Source organism: Typopeltis vanoorti, chromosome 16, assembly GCF_054136105.1.
Source record: "Typopeltis vanoorti isolate ZY-2024b chromosome 16, IOZ_Tvanoo_1.0, whole genome shotgun sequence".
NCBI classification, from domain to species: Eukaryota; Metazoa; Arthropoda; class Arachnida; order Uropygi; family Thelyphonidae; genus Typopeltis; species Typopeltis vanoorti.
Genome location: NC_143564.1, coordinates 55,481,932 through 55,499,003, shown reverse-complemented (window position 1 = coordinate 55,499,003; position 17,072 = coordinate 55,481,932). Strand labels below are relative to the sequence as shown.

The 17,072-nt window shown below is 37.9% G+C and overlaps 1 protein-coding gene across 1 annotated transcript in view; it reads left to right on the top strand.

Moving 5' to 3' along the window:
- Window positions 1-17,072, top strand: part of LOC150098029 (uncharacterized) — a 995,665-nt gene that overhangs the window by 114,734 nt on the left and 863,859 nt on the right. Inside the window, exon 7 of the mRNA XM_090406661.1 lies at window positions 3,189-3,233. Coding sequence (XP_090262787.1) covers window positions 3,189-3,233 — 45 coding nt within the window. The remainder of the gene's footprint in view (window positions 1-3,188; window positions 3,234-17,072) is intronic.

Sequence of the window (17,072 nt, the reverse complement as noted above, 5' to 3'; positions counted from 1 at the left end):
ATCCTGTCCTGCCCATCTCCACCTCACACTACATGCTTTCAAAACCATTAGTTCCATTGCCCTCGCCAGATTCTCCACTCTGAGAGGACATAAGTCATCACTGATGTTAAGCATTACTATAGCACTGTGTTTTCCCTTCCCATGCTATCGAAAAATGTTATTCCCTGCTACTTCTTTCTTCCATCAATTATGTCTCAGAGATCCCAGTAATCTTTGGACAACTGATACTATCAACACCACCAGTTTGTCGCCTTTATTCTGGATAATCCTGGCATTAATATAAAGATTCAAGGCATTGTCACTGTTTCTATACCAATCATTCTTTCCACCAGACACCACTGGATTCAGCATTACCCAATGTATTCTGCCTTCTACCAAGCATCTATTCCCACATGAGGCCAACCCTGCTACCATTCACCCTGATAATTCTAGTTTCCCTGCATTGACACACTGACTTGTTTAGAAAACAGCATCTTCTCTCCAGATACCTATCCTTCCTCATTCAAATGCAATCCATCTCTCACATGCAGTTTCTTTCTGTTCTCATATTCTCTCCAAGCCTCTCTTTCAACATATTCTGGCTATTATACTATTCATTATTGATGCTTTTCTTCTGCAGTTCTGCATTATCATACCTGGGCAATATACCCACTATCTTCCCTCTCTCAGTCATCTTCTGTACATTCTCAATCTCTTTCCACCTGATTCACACTGCCTCTCAATTGATTCGTACCCACCATTGCAATAATCTCACCCATTCTTTCACCCCACTTAATTGCCATAGTCACACTATCTATTGTTCCTCCATGCAAATATTCCTCTAGCATTCTCATTGAGTCTCTATACATCACACCTCTTACCACTCTGTTCCTTGCTCCCCTGCATTTCCTCACTCTTTCTCCTCTAACACTTTCTTTCTTTGTTCCCTTACTTGCCTCTTGATCTATCATTTCTCCATCCCTGGTTCCAGTACTATTTTGCATTTCTTTCATTCCCTCTGTTTTACCGGTTTTCCTATTCTCTCTTCTTCCATCATTCCTATCTCTCTCTCTCTCTCTCTCTCCTACTCTGATTCGCTTTGCATTCATTGTTTCCAGTTGCCTAATCTCATCCTTTATGCTTCTCAGCTTGTTCTCAATACATTCCACTTCTTGTTTCAGCACATCTCTCTCTCTCTGCAGGTTACCTACTCTTGCTCGACATTCATCTTCCCAATTAACACCATTTTTAAAAACTTCACAATGTTTCAAACCTACTACACTCTCTACTTTTATTTTGTCATTTACATTCTGCTCGTTATCCTCACCCTTGATCATGCTACTCATCTCTCTCGGTCGGTATTCACCCATTTCTAACATGATGCTGCTGAAGTCCGGTATGCTAATTTTAAATCACGAAGTTCTTCCCATTTTCTACAGACATGCACTCCTTGATCTCTTACTTGCCACATATTGTATGTGGCAGGTCTATTTATTTTATACTTTATGCATATATTTTACTTATATACATATATTTTATTTTATTTACACATACATATTTTCTTGAAAAAAAGAAGAGTCATGGATACTTTTTTTTTACATATTATTTATTAAAACATGATAGCAAAAAATTTCTATACTCTGGTCCGAGGTATTTTAATAATATGGTTTTACCTCATTTTGCTGCTTGTATATGGAAAATGTTTGACTTTTGCATTGATTTAACTTCCATATCTTCCTAGATCTAGTTCACACTGATGATACCCCAATAAATGTTGAATCAGGTCTGGGTTGTGATCCTTCCTGTAATATATAGTCATGAAGATATTTCAGCAGAAATGTTCTTTGCCTATGCTTGGGTAAAGGACTAAAACAATAATGTAATTTCTTGTATTAGTAGGACAAGAAATTATGTAAATTATAATAGCAAAATAAAGAAATGGTTTGTTAATTTTATTAAAAAATGAATTAAATAAAAAACTGGTAACCCTTGCTCACCGATTATGATTTTTACTTACCATGGTGTGTTTTTGGTCCCAACTAATCAGAGTAAGTGGAGCCTCCATAGCTCAGGTCAGTACAGACAAAGCCCTTTGGTCGGAAAGACCTGGGTTCGATTCCAGTCCATGATGTGAGAACCTTTTCTGGTCTCTTTCGAATAAAGGTGATAGCCATCTCATAGCAGGTAGAGGGTTTTTTCACCTGGAAACGAGTGTTTCGCCTCTCAGAACAGGCAAACTGGCCCGTGAACACACACATGGATTTACATAATTACACAAATACATACTTAATTCCTCATTAGGAGGGCTCAATCTGTCCTACAGGACAGATGAGGAATGGGGGAACCCCATACAAATGAATAAAAAAACAGTAAATGGACACAACCATTTTGTAACTAAGGTATCAGAGGTCAAACCAGGAGAAACATATTCATCTCCACACCATCACATTTGACAGATGGGATGATATCCTTAAGTCCTCTATTCTATCTTGAACACATCTTCCTGATTTGAAGAGTGAATATTTTGTTTCATTGCCCCATACCATAACTTTCCAAATGCCTAATCATAGCAATCTTTTCCCAGTGGAAATCAAGCTCAGGCATCATTTTGTGTGACTTTCTTATATGCAGCAACTCTTCCATGAAAAACATTATTCCATGAATAGTGTTCTGTCTGAAAACTGCTTTAGAAATATGCTGCTGCATGGCAGAAGGTAGGCACAAATCTTTTCACCACTTCTGCTTTTTTTTATTTTATTATTATTTTATTTTATTTTTATAGCTTTCAACCTGTTAGACTGTTTCTTGAGTTTCTTTTCATTGCTATATTTTTAACTTTTAAATAATGTTGGCTACAGTTAATCTCAGATGTTCCAATCATTCCAGTCTTTTCATATTCAACCTTTGCTATTATATTTTGCTGCGCTACATGATTTATTCCTAATGTGCATTAATTAGAAAAAAAATGGGGAACACATATATTTTTTGCTGCATAGCATAAGAAATTACATTTTCATGTGTGTGTGTGTGTGTGTGTGTGTGTATGTAGCTGAGATTGCACAGTGTATGAATACATCAGCCATAAAGTAGAGAACACATAATCCCTATCAGAAGTGGAAAGTGGAAATTTTATTTTACAAACTGATGTATATCTGAAAATTTAATTTTAATTTTATTTCTATTATAATTTTTTTTTTTTCCCATTCTAGGGACATCCTGGATTACCAGGTGAAAGAGGATTACAAGGACCAAGGGTAAATAAATAATAATTATCCTCTTTTCAGGTTCGTCTCTCTGAATTTTCTTAATTGGAAAGGTTACTGGGTGTTATTTTAGTGGCAATTGATTAGTAGGATATAATTGAGTCCTTCTCTGTTCTTTTTTTTTTTTTTTCTTTTATTTCATTTTATTGGTTATTTTTATTTTGAATCCTGCCCACGAAAGTTTAACATTTGTTACTGTAGTGCCATGTGTTAGACATGATTTAAGTAGAAAAGTTGTAGTTATTGACAGTCCATTTGAATATCTGCACATTCTGGTTCTTTGAGGTGCTACCATTGCTTTTCCATGTTTCTGTGACTCTGAGAACTACATGAGCAGTATTTAGATGTTGGGTCTTTCAAGCCATATTTTTCAATATTGGCAAGAGCCAAAGGGCCAGATGATTACAGTCATCCCTCGACTTATGTCCGTTCGAGTTACATCCTTTTGAAGATACGTCCGTGATCCCATAATGAAATAAATAACATTTTCGACTATACTTTCTAACAAGACACAAGCGAGTGTAAAGTAAAAAGGTTTTTATTTAACAACAATGCATCATGCGCAGTGACAACAACGGATTCAGCGGCTACCTCCCCCGCGGCAGTCGGCACTTGGTTTCAACAGTTCTTCCTTTGTTGATTTTGTGTTTGAAAAATATGTTATTTGTGTATTTATTGTTAAATATTTCACAATATTTTGTGCAATATGACCCCTACACACCCAGTTAAGGGTGTGTAGGGGTCATACACACCTAATGAAGAATCACAGAAAACAGAGGTGAACAATTGATCTTGAAACGAAGTTGCAAGTTCAACGATAGTGACTAAGCTACGACAAGGTCCTATCAGTGATTGGAAAAGCTACTTCCATCATGCATAGAGGACCTGAACTAAAAGTGCATACCTCTTAGCACTATGACCATAACTGCTGAGGCGCTAAGTCTCTTCGACATGTTGAAGGAGAAAGCAGAACCCGATTACAACTATGAATCCAACGCTTCTTCCGGTTGGTTCATGAGATTCAAGCAGTGTTCTGTGCTGTATAATTTGAAAATGGTGAATCTGCAATTTCCGATGAGAAGGCTGCCAAGGAGTTTGTGGAGAAATTGTAAAAAATTATTATGGAGGAAAATTATTTGCCGCACCAAATATTTAATATGGATGTGACCTCCTTGTTTTGGAAAAAAATGCCCTAGTGGACAATTCATCCACATACATACATACATATATACATCTTTAAGGCCCACTCTTCCTAATTGGGTTGTGGGGGCAACAGCTGCAAGAGGAACTTCCAATGGTCACGATCCTCTGCCACCAAGCTCAGGTGTTCTGGTGGGATTCCCAAACGTGTCCACCCAAGGTTTTGGATATAATCTATCCAGCGAGTCCTTGGCCTCCCACCCTCTGGCTTGGCAAAGAGGGCCTGCTGAGGGAGCCTCTCCTGTGGCATTCTGACCAGGTGCCCGTACCAGCGTAACTGTGATCTCTCAACACGGAGAAGCAGCCGTTGAGTATTGAGGGTTTCCCGAATTGCAGAGCTTCTGACTCTGTCAAGTTTTGTCAGCCCCGCCACCACTCGAAGGAACCTCATTTCAGCCACTTGGATTCGTGTCCGCATTCTTTCGGTCATTACCCAACTGTCATGACCATCGGTGAGGATGGGGACATAGACTGTATTGAAGACAGCCAGCTTTGCCTTCTGGCTTAACTCCCGCTTCAATACTACCGAACGGCCAAGCTCCCGCAATATTGAGCTTGCTAAGCCAATTCAAGTATCTAGCTCTATGTCCCATTTTCCATCATTCATGAATATGGACCCAAGGTATTTAAACTTCTCCACCTGTCTCATTGGGACTCCACTTACATTTAGAGTGCACTGGGATGGTTGTCTTGAGACCACAAATGTTTCAGTTTTGGCCACACTGATCTTAATTCCGGCATCTGCACAAACAGCTACAAACCTATCCAGGGTCCACTGGAGATCATCTGTGGAAGAGCTAAGCAGAACTAGGTCATCTGCAAAAAGCAGATGTCCAATGCTACATTTTCCAATTCTGACACACTCACTGCCTCGGCTATGCCTATCAATCCAGTCCATAAATATTATGAAAAGGAGGAACAGAACACACCCTTGGCGGAGGCCAACGGAGACTGTGAAAGGTTCAGACTTTGTGCTGTTTACCCTGACACAAAACTCTGGGCATTCATACAGGGACTTGATGGCAGCTAATAGTTGGCCATCCACTCCATACTCGTGTACTACTTGCCAAAGCTTATCCCAAGGGACCCGGTCATATGCCTTCTCCAAGTCCACAAAACATGTGTAGACATTCTTGGCATATTCCCAAGATTTCTCAAAGACTTGCCTTAAAGTGAAGATTTGGTCAGTTGTGCTTCTACCAGGACGAAAGCCACATTGTTCTTCTCGGAACTTTGACTCAACTATGCTCCTGCACCGTCTTTCCAAGCACTTAGCATGCACTTTCCCAGGCAGGCTGAGCAGAGAGATGCCACGATAGTTACTGCAATCCTTCTGGTCTCCCTTCTTAAAGACTGGTATTATTATGCCTGTCTGCCATTGCTTTGGTGCTCGCCCAGATATCCAAGCAGCCTGACACACTCGAGTCAGCCAGAGAACACCGTCTCGATTTAAGGCTTTTAGCATTTCAGGCCGAATTTCATCATCGCCAGCAGCCTTGCCCGATTTTAGCGATTTTATTGCTAAATGGACCTCTTCTGCTGTGAGACTAGTCATTGCCCCGATCTACACCTCTTGGATGTCCACAACTGCTGGGCCACCTGGGTTAAGAAGGCTCTCAAAGTATTCCCTCCATCTGTGGAGGATATCCTTCTCGGTTGTTAAAAGTGCACCATCAGAGGCCTTAATTGCCCTTGCTGTGCACGATTTCCTCCCTCGAAGGCGGTGGCGGATGGTCTGCCAGAATACTTTGTTCCCATTTGCATAGGATGAGTCTAATCTTTCTCCAAAGGATTCCCAAGCCTTCTGCTTTGCTGTCTTTACTGCCTTAGCAGCAGCTTTTTGTGCCTCAGCATACCGCAAACGCATCTTAGGTGACCTGACTCTAAGCCATCTTAGGTAGGACTCCTTTTTTGCCCGGACAGTTTTTTGAACTTCTTGGTTCCACTGAGGTGTCCTTTTCTCCACATAAAGCTAAAATCTATGCTTGGTTTCAAGCTTTTAAAGACCGTGTTACAATTCTATTAGGGGGTAATGTGACTGGATATAAACTGAAACCATTTGTGATATGGCACAGTGAGAATCCACAAGCCTTCAAAACATTAGGAAACATACTCTTCGAGTTAATTATCAGAACAATAAGAAGTCTTGGATGGCTCAAAAATTGTTTGTGGATGTCATAATCAACTGTTATACGAGTAAAATGGAAAGCTATTGTGTGAAAGAAAATGTAGAATTTAAAATTGTATTAATTCTAGATAATACTCCAAGTCATCTGTCTTACATTGGTGATCTTTACCCCAAGATCAAGGTTATGCTTCTTCCTCCAAACGCTACTTCATTGATCCAACCAATGGATCAAGAAGTTCTAGTAGTGTTTAAGGTTTATTATCTACGGAGAACTTTTTTTCACAAGCCATTTCTGCCATTGAAGGAAATGACCAGACTCTCATGCAATTCTGGAAAGCATTTAATATTTAACATGCTATTAAAAATATTGCTGTGGCTTAGGACGAAGTGACCTCTCAATGTATGAGTGGCATATGGAAAAAGACATTCAAAAGGTTTGTGCACGATTTTGGAAGTTTTAAAAAAATGAAGACCTATGTAAATTGAGCCCACTATTTCTGTAAGAAATAGTGGGCCTAGCAAACAACCTGAATTTCGAGGTGAATGATGGCACATAGTTCAACTCACAGAAAGTGCTCATGAAGAATTGACCAACAAAGAATTGGTCGAACTGGAGGAACAATGTGTTGTAGAAGAGGAATTTGTAGTTGTAGAAATCTGGAAGTAGTGAAAGAATCGGTTCTTTGTATTTCTTCTGAATTTATGATAACCATTATCATCATCAAATTCCTGACATGTACCCTCAGGGGGTATAAACAGTGGTGAGCTACAAGGGGCTTGCACAAGCCCTTTGTTAAATTTTTCTCAAATTTGCGAGCCCCTTGTTCTTCTTGTTTACTTTCTTATTTTTTCAAAAAAAAAATTTTTTTTGAAACATATTAAGCGACAAACTCATACAGTAACCGAACAAAAATTAGTCTTTTCTGCAGTGTATAGATTATTTGGAATTATTGTTTCAACTCCTCTATAATGAATGCGCCCAAGTTTGAAAATAAAATAAATGCATGCACTATCTTTACCCTTCTGGTAGCCAGTCATATAGTAAAACCAGTAGCCAATCAAATGTTTTATAAACTATTTCATTCTTATTATATTTTGATAGTTAGAAAATGTTTTCCTTATGTAAGATAATTTAACAAAATCGATTGTGTACATATATTTCATGTTTATATCATGAAATATTTGTTTAAAATGATAGCCTTTAGAAGTTGATTGTCCTCTCATTCTTTTTGATTGGAATTTGTACACAAGCTGTATCAATAAAAGTTTTTGTGTGAAATACGGCTCTTTTTTTTTTCTTTTTTTTTTAATTTTTAGCTTGATGATGCGAGCCCTTTGTTAAAATTTTCATAGCTCACCACTGGGTATACAGGATATTATAAAGTACTACATGAAAAGTTACATCATTACTAACTTCAGATTGACAGTTTTCTTCCAAATTAATTTATCTGTCAAGACTCCCATATTATCAGATCTTACATTTCTGTCTTCTAAGGACTTCTTTTTCTTTACTTTATCAATCCACCTAGATCTTGGTCTTCCTCTTGGTCTTTTTCCTGCCAGCCTGGCAAAGAACACTTTGTTTTGCTAATCTTTCCTCTCCCATTCTGTTTATGTAACTGTACCATCTGAGATCAGCTCTGCTAACCAGAGTTGTGGAGTCAGAGTCAGTAAAAATGTACCGACTCCAAGTCATAATGAATTTAAATTGTAATATAAATATGGTAAAATTTCCTATTTCATAGATAATAATTTGCTTAATCTATTTTTTTTCAGGTTATATTTTCAGGATATATTTTAATTCCAAGTTCTTTGCAAATTTCAAAATAAAACATATTTTATGATAATTTATATATTATATTGAAAGTGACATCCCATGAAAAAATTCATAATAAAAGTATCAACAGAGTCCACTGTTTTTCAACACTTTACAGTAAATAGATGGGAAATATGTATGTCAATGTATTATAGAAGATAATGATTGTGAAAAAACATGTGATGCAAAAATTAGTAGTTTTGTGATTCTGATAAAAATGCACCCACAAGAGCATCAAATTTAAAAAGAGAAAGCATAAGGAAATTGGTAATTGAAGAGGTCAAATGTAAGAAAAAACTTCAGAAAAGTATTAAAATGGATGCATGAACATGTCACCGAGTCATTTATTTTGCTATTAATGTTAGATTTGTTGGTGAAAACAATAAAATGATAATTCAGACACTGGGAGTAAAAGACACCGAGGCACATCACAACAGCTTTAACAGGTTAACAGTTCTAAAAAGTAGCCTGATGATTCATGTTGGCAGCAATGAAATGCCTTGTATGTTGAAGGCTTTCAATAGATATAGGAAATAAATAATTAGTATATTTATTATTTATTCTTAATGAATGTGCATCACAGTTGGATATGCCCTTGACCTGGTTATTTAATGAGTGTCTTGCAGTGGGTAGAGTTCTTAAGGAGTGGAAAGAAGGCAAAATAGTATGACTCCACAAGCATGGTTATAGGACAGAAGTTTCTGATTATAAACCAGCCTGTATAACTGCAGTTTGGTCAAGGTGTTGGAGAGGTTGGTTAGGAAAAACAGAATACAGGATTGGATTGATGGATATAGCATTCTTTATGATGGTCAACATGTGAATTTATAAAGCATAGGTGGGTCTTGTTTTAGCAATTTCCTTGCATTTCATGATCGGGTAATGGGTGTGTTAGATAAGGGAGAATGATATACAGTTATATTCTTGGACTTTGCAAAAGTGTTTCATAGATTGCCACATTATAAGTTGCTGCAGAAGATGGGAATAGATAGCATATTGTTAGATGGATCAGAGATTGACTCCTGAATGATACCAGACCAGCAGGTTGTGCATGACATAGTAGTGTCTCAAAAAAGGAGGGTCCAGTGGCATGCTCCAGGCTTCTGTTCTTGGGCTCCTACTGTTTAACTTGTTTGTAAATGATATATCATGTGGACTATGAATAACAAAGTGAATAACCTTACACTTTGTCACATTGAACTGGCAACTAGGCATTATGCAACTTTTCCATGATCAAGTCAGCCCTGCTTTTTCGAGGTGTGGTCTATTTCCACTAAAGAGACTCCACTCTATAATGATTCTTTCCTAGTTGGAGGAAATGCCAGCTAGACCCACCGGGTGGTAGATTATTTCATTGCCTAGTGAAATACTACTACTTTGCTAATTGGGGGACTGAGGTGACTGATACCATATCTATTTTGTTTCTGGAGTAGGGAGTTATGGTTCCTTTCCCTCCCAGTCTTTCAACGTGCAGTGTGGGTTTAAGCATTCCCCTTTATGAGTATGCCAAATGTATTGCAGAGATCCAGTACCTTTCCCATCTTTGAGAATACAGCAGTAAAACAGATCCACAGCTGTTCACCAGATAATGTGCAGGGCTGATCCAGAGAGTAATGTGTTTTGAAAGCTTCTGATTAGCTTATCCATAATTTCTCTGTTTGCACACTCGAGGGAGTCTGTGTAATGGAATGCTTGTTGCACTTTTGAGGCTATGTTATGCCATGGAGTCTGGATGCTCTTTATATGGGTGTGGATAACAAGTCTAAGAGTTATCTCCTCTCACTGTATGTTTCCCCAATCTTATTTCATCACCTTGCCATACCAGCATGAATAGTAAGCCTAAATAATTGTTGTGTTAATGCAGTTAAATTAAACAAAAAAACCTTATGATGTGCATCAATAGGTGCATACATTCAAACCTGATCTTCTGTTTTTTTATTGAACCTCAAATCTCTGCCACAACAACCACAGCCCATCTTATCTGTCCAAAGATGTCAGATCACACAAAAGCACAAGTACCATCCTTGTGGTGGAAGGAAGGAAAATCTTGAATCTACCCTTTTTGACCTTATTTGACTTAAGACTTCTTCGCCTCATTATGTTTCATTCATCTGCTGTCTCTACTGTTCTACAATTCTGAAAATCATTCTGACCTCTTTAACTTTATTATCCATGAAGCTTGTTTCACATAATCCAAATTATTATTATTATTATTATTATTATTATTATTATTATTCAGGCCTCCATGGAGTCAAAAGACTCATCATGGGAGGTCCTTCCTAAGAACATAAAGTCTGTCAAGACTCATCGAGGGGAGGTCCCCCCCTAAGAAACACAAAGTCTATCATACCACTCTTTAAACTCATTGACTGTTCTCGCTCCCACCACTCCATCAGCCAATGCATTCCATGGTTCAACCACCCTCCACGCAAAGAAACCACTCCTTACCCTCTTGCTCACAGTTTCCTTTCGTAACTTCCAGGGATGGCCTCTTGTCATCACTCCTTCCTGCTGTTCAACCAAGCGAAAGAACTCCCCAGTATCAACCCTGTAACTACCTCTCAACAGTTTAAAAGTCTCAATCATATCATCTCTCCTTCTATCCACCAAACTCTGCAGTCCACAGTCCACATCTGATCCTCATAACTATCATTGTACAGTCCTGAAACCATCTTTGTTATCCGTCTTTTTTACCCTTTCCACAGTTAATTTATACCCTTCAAATCCTGGGGACCAAATCTGAGAACAATAGTCCAAGTGTGGTCTGATCAGGGTCTTATACAATGGAATGATAACTGTTTTATCTCTGCAGGTCAGTGTCCTTTTCATTATTGCAGCAATCCTCTGTGTTACCTTCACCACCTTTTGCAATATGTCCCCTAAACTTCAGGTTTCTATCAATCATCAACCCCAGATCTCTTGTCTCCCCTACTTCCTCCAGTATAACTCCTCCCATAGAGTATGCAGTGTCCCATTGATGTTTCCCAAACCTCAAGATCTTACATTTTGCTGCATTAAACCGATACTCCCCATTCATTTGCCCATCTATCTAGCTTATTTAAATCCTCTTGCAGGGCTACCACATCTGCACTATTACTAATAATCCTTCCCAGCTTCGCATCATCTGCAAACAACTGAATATCCCCTTGCAATCCACTGGCAATATCATTGTTATAAAGGTTAACAATATAGGTCCTAGTACTGAGCCCTGTGGGACCCCACTTGTAACCCTCTGCCTCCTTGAAACTGCTCCACCATACACAACTCTCTGATACCTAGCAGACAGCCAATCCTGAATCCATTTGACCAATCTGACATCCAGACCCATGTGCTGCAACTTAAATATCAGCTTATCATGTGGCACCCTGTGAAATGCCTTTGCTAAGTCTATGAAAATTGCAGTATATGCCTTTCCCTCATCTAATGTTCTTGTAACTTTATTATAAAAGGCTAGCATATTGCTAAAACAAGAGTGCCCTTTCACAAATCCATGTTGACTCTCACAGATAACATTACCCTACCTCACACCATATGCTCTCAAAATCATTTGTCTCACTTCCTTCCAAAGCCTCCACTCTTAGAGGACATTGGTCATCACTTATTATAAGCAGTACCCCACCACCATGCTTTCCCCATATGTAGTATTTACAATTCTGTGTCCATCTTTTGAATACTACTAACCAAGCTGGAGAGAAACAGGTATACCTGCTATAACAATTTTAAAAAAAAGTACTCAATACTCTGTTATTTCAGTTTCCCTCTTCCTTATATATATAAATGATAAATTAAAAATGGCAAGAAATTATCTTCTTGGTTTCATGCAACATACATATCCTTAATGCATAGCATTAAGGATATGTATGTTGCATGAAATGTATACACAGACTGGTTTTGACCTTTATTGAGGTGAAAAAGTAAAGGGGTGCTCATCATAAGCCTAGAGTAGTTAATATAAATATGCAAGAGAGCCTGATAGTATTAGGCAAAAGAAAAGACAGATAGATAGTATGAGATTTAGAGAAAAAGGCATCAGCTCTCTTATATCATAATATAGCCAAAGTCTATCAGTTTTCCTTTTTCATCAATCTTTGCAAAACCAAAAGACCAATTGAAACTAAAGTGCAAAGATGACTGATACCCAGGTGGTTAGCCTTATCTGACTTAACCACCTGGAGAACTGCAATTGACCATGAGACTACACTGAACTAAGAGGATGGAACTATTTAAAAAACCTCTCATAGTAAAAACAGACAGAATTCTATCTACCTCTGGTGAATATTGCATAATGCAAGAGGTCTACACCACCTAGCCAGAAATTTTATATCTCCTAGAATGTTTCTTTCAACATAATCTCTCTTAAGACTAATGCATTTATTCCACTACAGGGATGGGATATTCAGCACGATTATCCCATCCCTGTAGTGGTTCTCAGTAAGATCTGCAAAATACCCCTCTACTGGAATCACCTATTGATTCGAAGAAAAACACTGACCAGCGAGGAAGAGTGTTAGTTTTGGGAAGAGATAGAAGTCAGAAGGAGCCAAATCTGAGGAATAGGGTGGATGTTATACCTGATAGTGCAGATCCCTTAATTTTTCCATTGCCAAAACACCTTTGTGGGCAGGTGCATTGTCCTGATGAAAGATGATTTGTTTCTTCTGCAAACCAGGTCTTTTCTCATAAATTTTTTTGTCTAGTCTTTTTTTTTAAAGGTCAGAATAATATTCCCCTGTTATTGTTTTACCCTTTTCAAGATAATTAATAAACAAAATGCCTTTAACATCCCAAAACACCGATGCCATGACCTTTCCTGCTGATGGAACTGACTTTGTCTTCTTTGGTGCTGAACAACCTGCTTCTGTCCACTGTTTTGACTGCTGTTTGGATTGTGGTGTGTAATGGTGAATCCAAGTCTCATCCTTAGTAATAAATCGATGCACAGAATCTGTTTTATTCTTGTTAAAACGCTCCAAGTACTGTTCAGAGATTTTCATGCAAGTTTGTTTTTGATCTGCTGTGAGAAAGCACGCCACCCATCTTGCGCAAAGAATTTTCATTTGCAATTCTTCATGCAAAATATATCCTGCACATTTTTTGAGATGCCTATAGTCTCAGCAATTTCACTCACTTTGACTCGCCTGTCATCCAATACCATATCGTGCACTTGATCAATGATTTCTGATGTTATTGCACTATTTGGACATCCTTCACGTGGATCGTCTTCAAGGCTGGTACGGCCACATTTAAACTCGACAGCCCATTTCTTAATTGTCGAAAATAAAGGAGAAGAGTTCCCATAAACTTTTATGAACTTTGAATGAATTCCTTTTACAAAGAATTTTATAACTGCACAATACTCAATTTTTATCCATTTCAAGGAATACAGACAACACTTTTGCTTCAGACAGCTGTATAAAACAAGCTACTTGATAGAATGACTTGCAATTTCAAATGGATGCTTATGACAGATGTACCAACTTAGAAAAAAAAAATCTTGCCAATAGTGTTGTCATCTATGGTCGAGGTTGAGAACTTTTCAGACCACCCTTGTAAATACAAAAATCATCTAGCTGAACAATAAAATTTCCACAATACAACAATATGAAACATTTGAATATCATATTGCTGGTTTTCAAATCCATGTTTCTTTCTAACCTTCCATAAATGGCATTTGAATTCATTAATTATAAAAATCAAAATTCTCTTCCCATTGCTGACAGGTGGTGGGTACTGCAAAAAAATAACATGTTCTGTTGCAAGTAATGGAATGCCCAGCACATTACATGATCTGTTCCAAATATGCAGGGCAAGAGGGCAGCTGTAGATGTGTTCTACTATATCTAATTGGTAATGAATCACAGATTGGATCTCTGATGTTAAAGTACATCCATTTGATGGTAATGACTGGAAGACAGCCATATGCAATTCTCCAAATAAGATCCCTCCTGTTAGGGTATCCTTGCAACTTCAATACGTTATGAAACAAAGTGTTGTTGTCAGTACCCAATTGTCAAAGTTCATGGCAAAAGAGGTTAAAGATTTCTTTATAACAAATTTCACTTTTTTTTTAATGGAAAGAATGTCACTCCCAGGAAGTTGTCAAGTTAAGCACAGCATGTTGTAGAATTCAGAAACAATCTCAGCTTTTCGACCTTTATAATCATTTACTCCACATAGCAGAAGATGTAAACCCAGGTAGTACTGGAGAAGGTCTGCAACAGTTTATGGATTTTTAAAATAGCAGAATTTTAAGACTGGAAGTCCAAATCTTCCATTCTTGTTTGATAATTGAAGGAATTTCTTTTTAATCTCTTGATATTGGCTGCACCAAAAAATTGCATAGGCTTACTTATAATTGCTTTTCTTCATCTTCTGTAATATCTCTAATATTCAATATGTACAACTGAGGGGAAGATTATGGTTTTAAGTACTATGGATTTAGAAGAAAAGAAAACTGGCCCAGTTTTCTGGTCTTCTAAGGTTTCAGTGTTCTTAAACTGGTAATATTGTGTAAGTGGAGGCTGCCACAAAGTTTGGATGTTTCGTGGGATGTTGCTACAGGCCAGGGAATGCTGAGAGAGAGAGATGATTTGAATGTTCAGACAAATGAGACTGGTAAGCAACAGGAGGTTGATACAAATTGGTGACAAATTACAAAGATGGCCTCTCATTCATCTCTTGCCTTCCACTCTTTTATAATCCCATATGTATTAATCCAGTAAACTCCTCTCAGTAACTTAAATGTCTTTATCACATCAAATCTTCTTTCATTCCCCTCAACCTCTACAATAAACGTTCCATGTCCTGATATTGCCTTAGTCACTAGTTTCTGGACTCTCTTCACAGTGGCATAACCACCTCCTTGTCCTTAATTGTCAATATATTCCTTATCACAGCAACAGTGTGATGCATAATCTTTGCAACACTTAAAATGTGCTCTCTAAACTTCAGTCCACTGCCAACCATCATCCCAATTCTTGAATCTCATCCACTTCTGAAATACAGTTCCATCAGTATTGAACACAGCCATATATCTCTGCACTCTAAATTGCAACATCTTGCACTTATTAATATGAAACTACAATCATTTGTCTAAGCCAAAAGCAACACTCCTTATAATTCAAAAATTTGCATCATCAGCAAACCACAGAAAATTCCCACTCAATCCACATTAAATAAACTTCAGTGGAAGTAGCAGAAAAGTGGTTAGCAAGGCTACTAGAACTATAATAAATTTAGTTTAATCCTTTATCCAAGTGTGAGCAAACATAGTTAGTGCCTGAAAGCATCTTCAGGACTGGGGTAAGGTAGTACAACACCGGGAAACTTGTTGCAAAGGTGGACCAAGCTAACATCTCCTATCTCAGTATCTCCCATAATGCAAAAGACTTCTCCTTGCGAATATGTATAATGTTATGCATTAAGGGAAGGGCCGCTACCCAGACTAGTTTCGACCTTTATTGAGGTCTCTTCAGTGGGAGCTAGGCCCAAGCAGAGATACCAGGCAGAAGCATTAGCAAGGTCATCTCTATCTATAGGAGCTTTGCAACGAGTTGCCCGGTGTTGTACTACCTTACCCCAGTCCTGAAGATGCTTTCAGGTGCAAACTTTGTTTGCTAACACTTGGATAAAGGATTAAACTAAATTTATTATAGTCTAACCAAGTGAAAAATAAACTTTCAACATCTTTCTTTAAATCCAGAGTAATTTAATAAAAAGGTGACACACCGTTTGGCAACTCCTATAGGTAGAGATGACCTTGCTAATTCTTCTGCCTGGCTCCCACTGAAGAGACCTCAATATCTCCACTTGGGCCTGGCTCCCACTGAAGAGACCTCAATAAAGGTTGAAACTAGTCTGTTACGCATTAAGGGAAGGTGGCCCTTCCCTTAATGCGTAACATTATACATATCCGCAAGGAGATGTGTTTTGCATTATGGGAGATACTGAGATAGGAGTGATGTTAGTTTGCTCCACCTTTGCAACGAGTTTCCCGGTGTTGTACTACCTTACCCCAGTCCTGAAGATGCTTTCAGGCGAACTTTGTTTGCTCACACTTGGATAAAGGATTAAACTAAATTTATTATAGTCTAACCAAGTGAAAAATAAACTTTCAACCTCTACTAGAATGATGTTTTTTGCTTGGAGGGTAGTAAGTGGGTGAAATGGGTTTGGGTGCTTCATCAGTGAATAAGTTTAAGAAGTATGACAGGTATTGTGTAAATAAATGGATCTATCATGATGAGTTTTCTGACTCCATCGCGATATCTGTATATTAATAATAATAATAATAACAACAATATAATGCAGGATTCTCTCTTTGGGGTTAGTCCAAAAGGATTGCTTCCAAGATCCCACTTTTCAAAACTTTTAATTTTTTCTTGTGTGTCACACCTTATTACTAAAATACTCTGAATTAGAGATAGATGTTGAAAGTTATTTCAGTTGGTTATGCTGTAAATTAAAGATGGCAAGAAATTGTATTCTTGGTTTCATCCTTTGATGATTTCTGCATTACTTCAATCTTGGTATCATTTCTGTGCCTGGCTCCCACTGATGAGACCTCAATAACGATCGAAACTGGTTTGGGTAGTGGCCCATCATTATTGCATAGTATTATACATGTCCGTAAGATTATGTGCATTGAATTGTGGGATACTAAGGCAATTGATATGAAATTATTAGC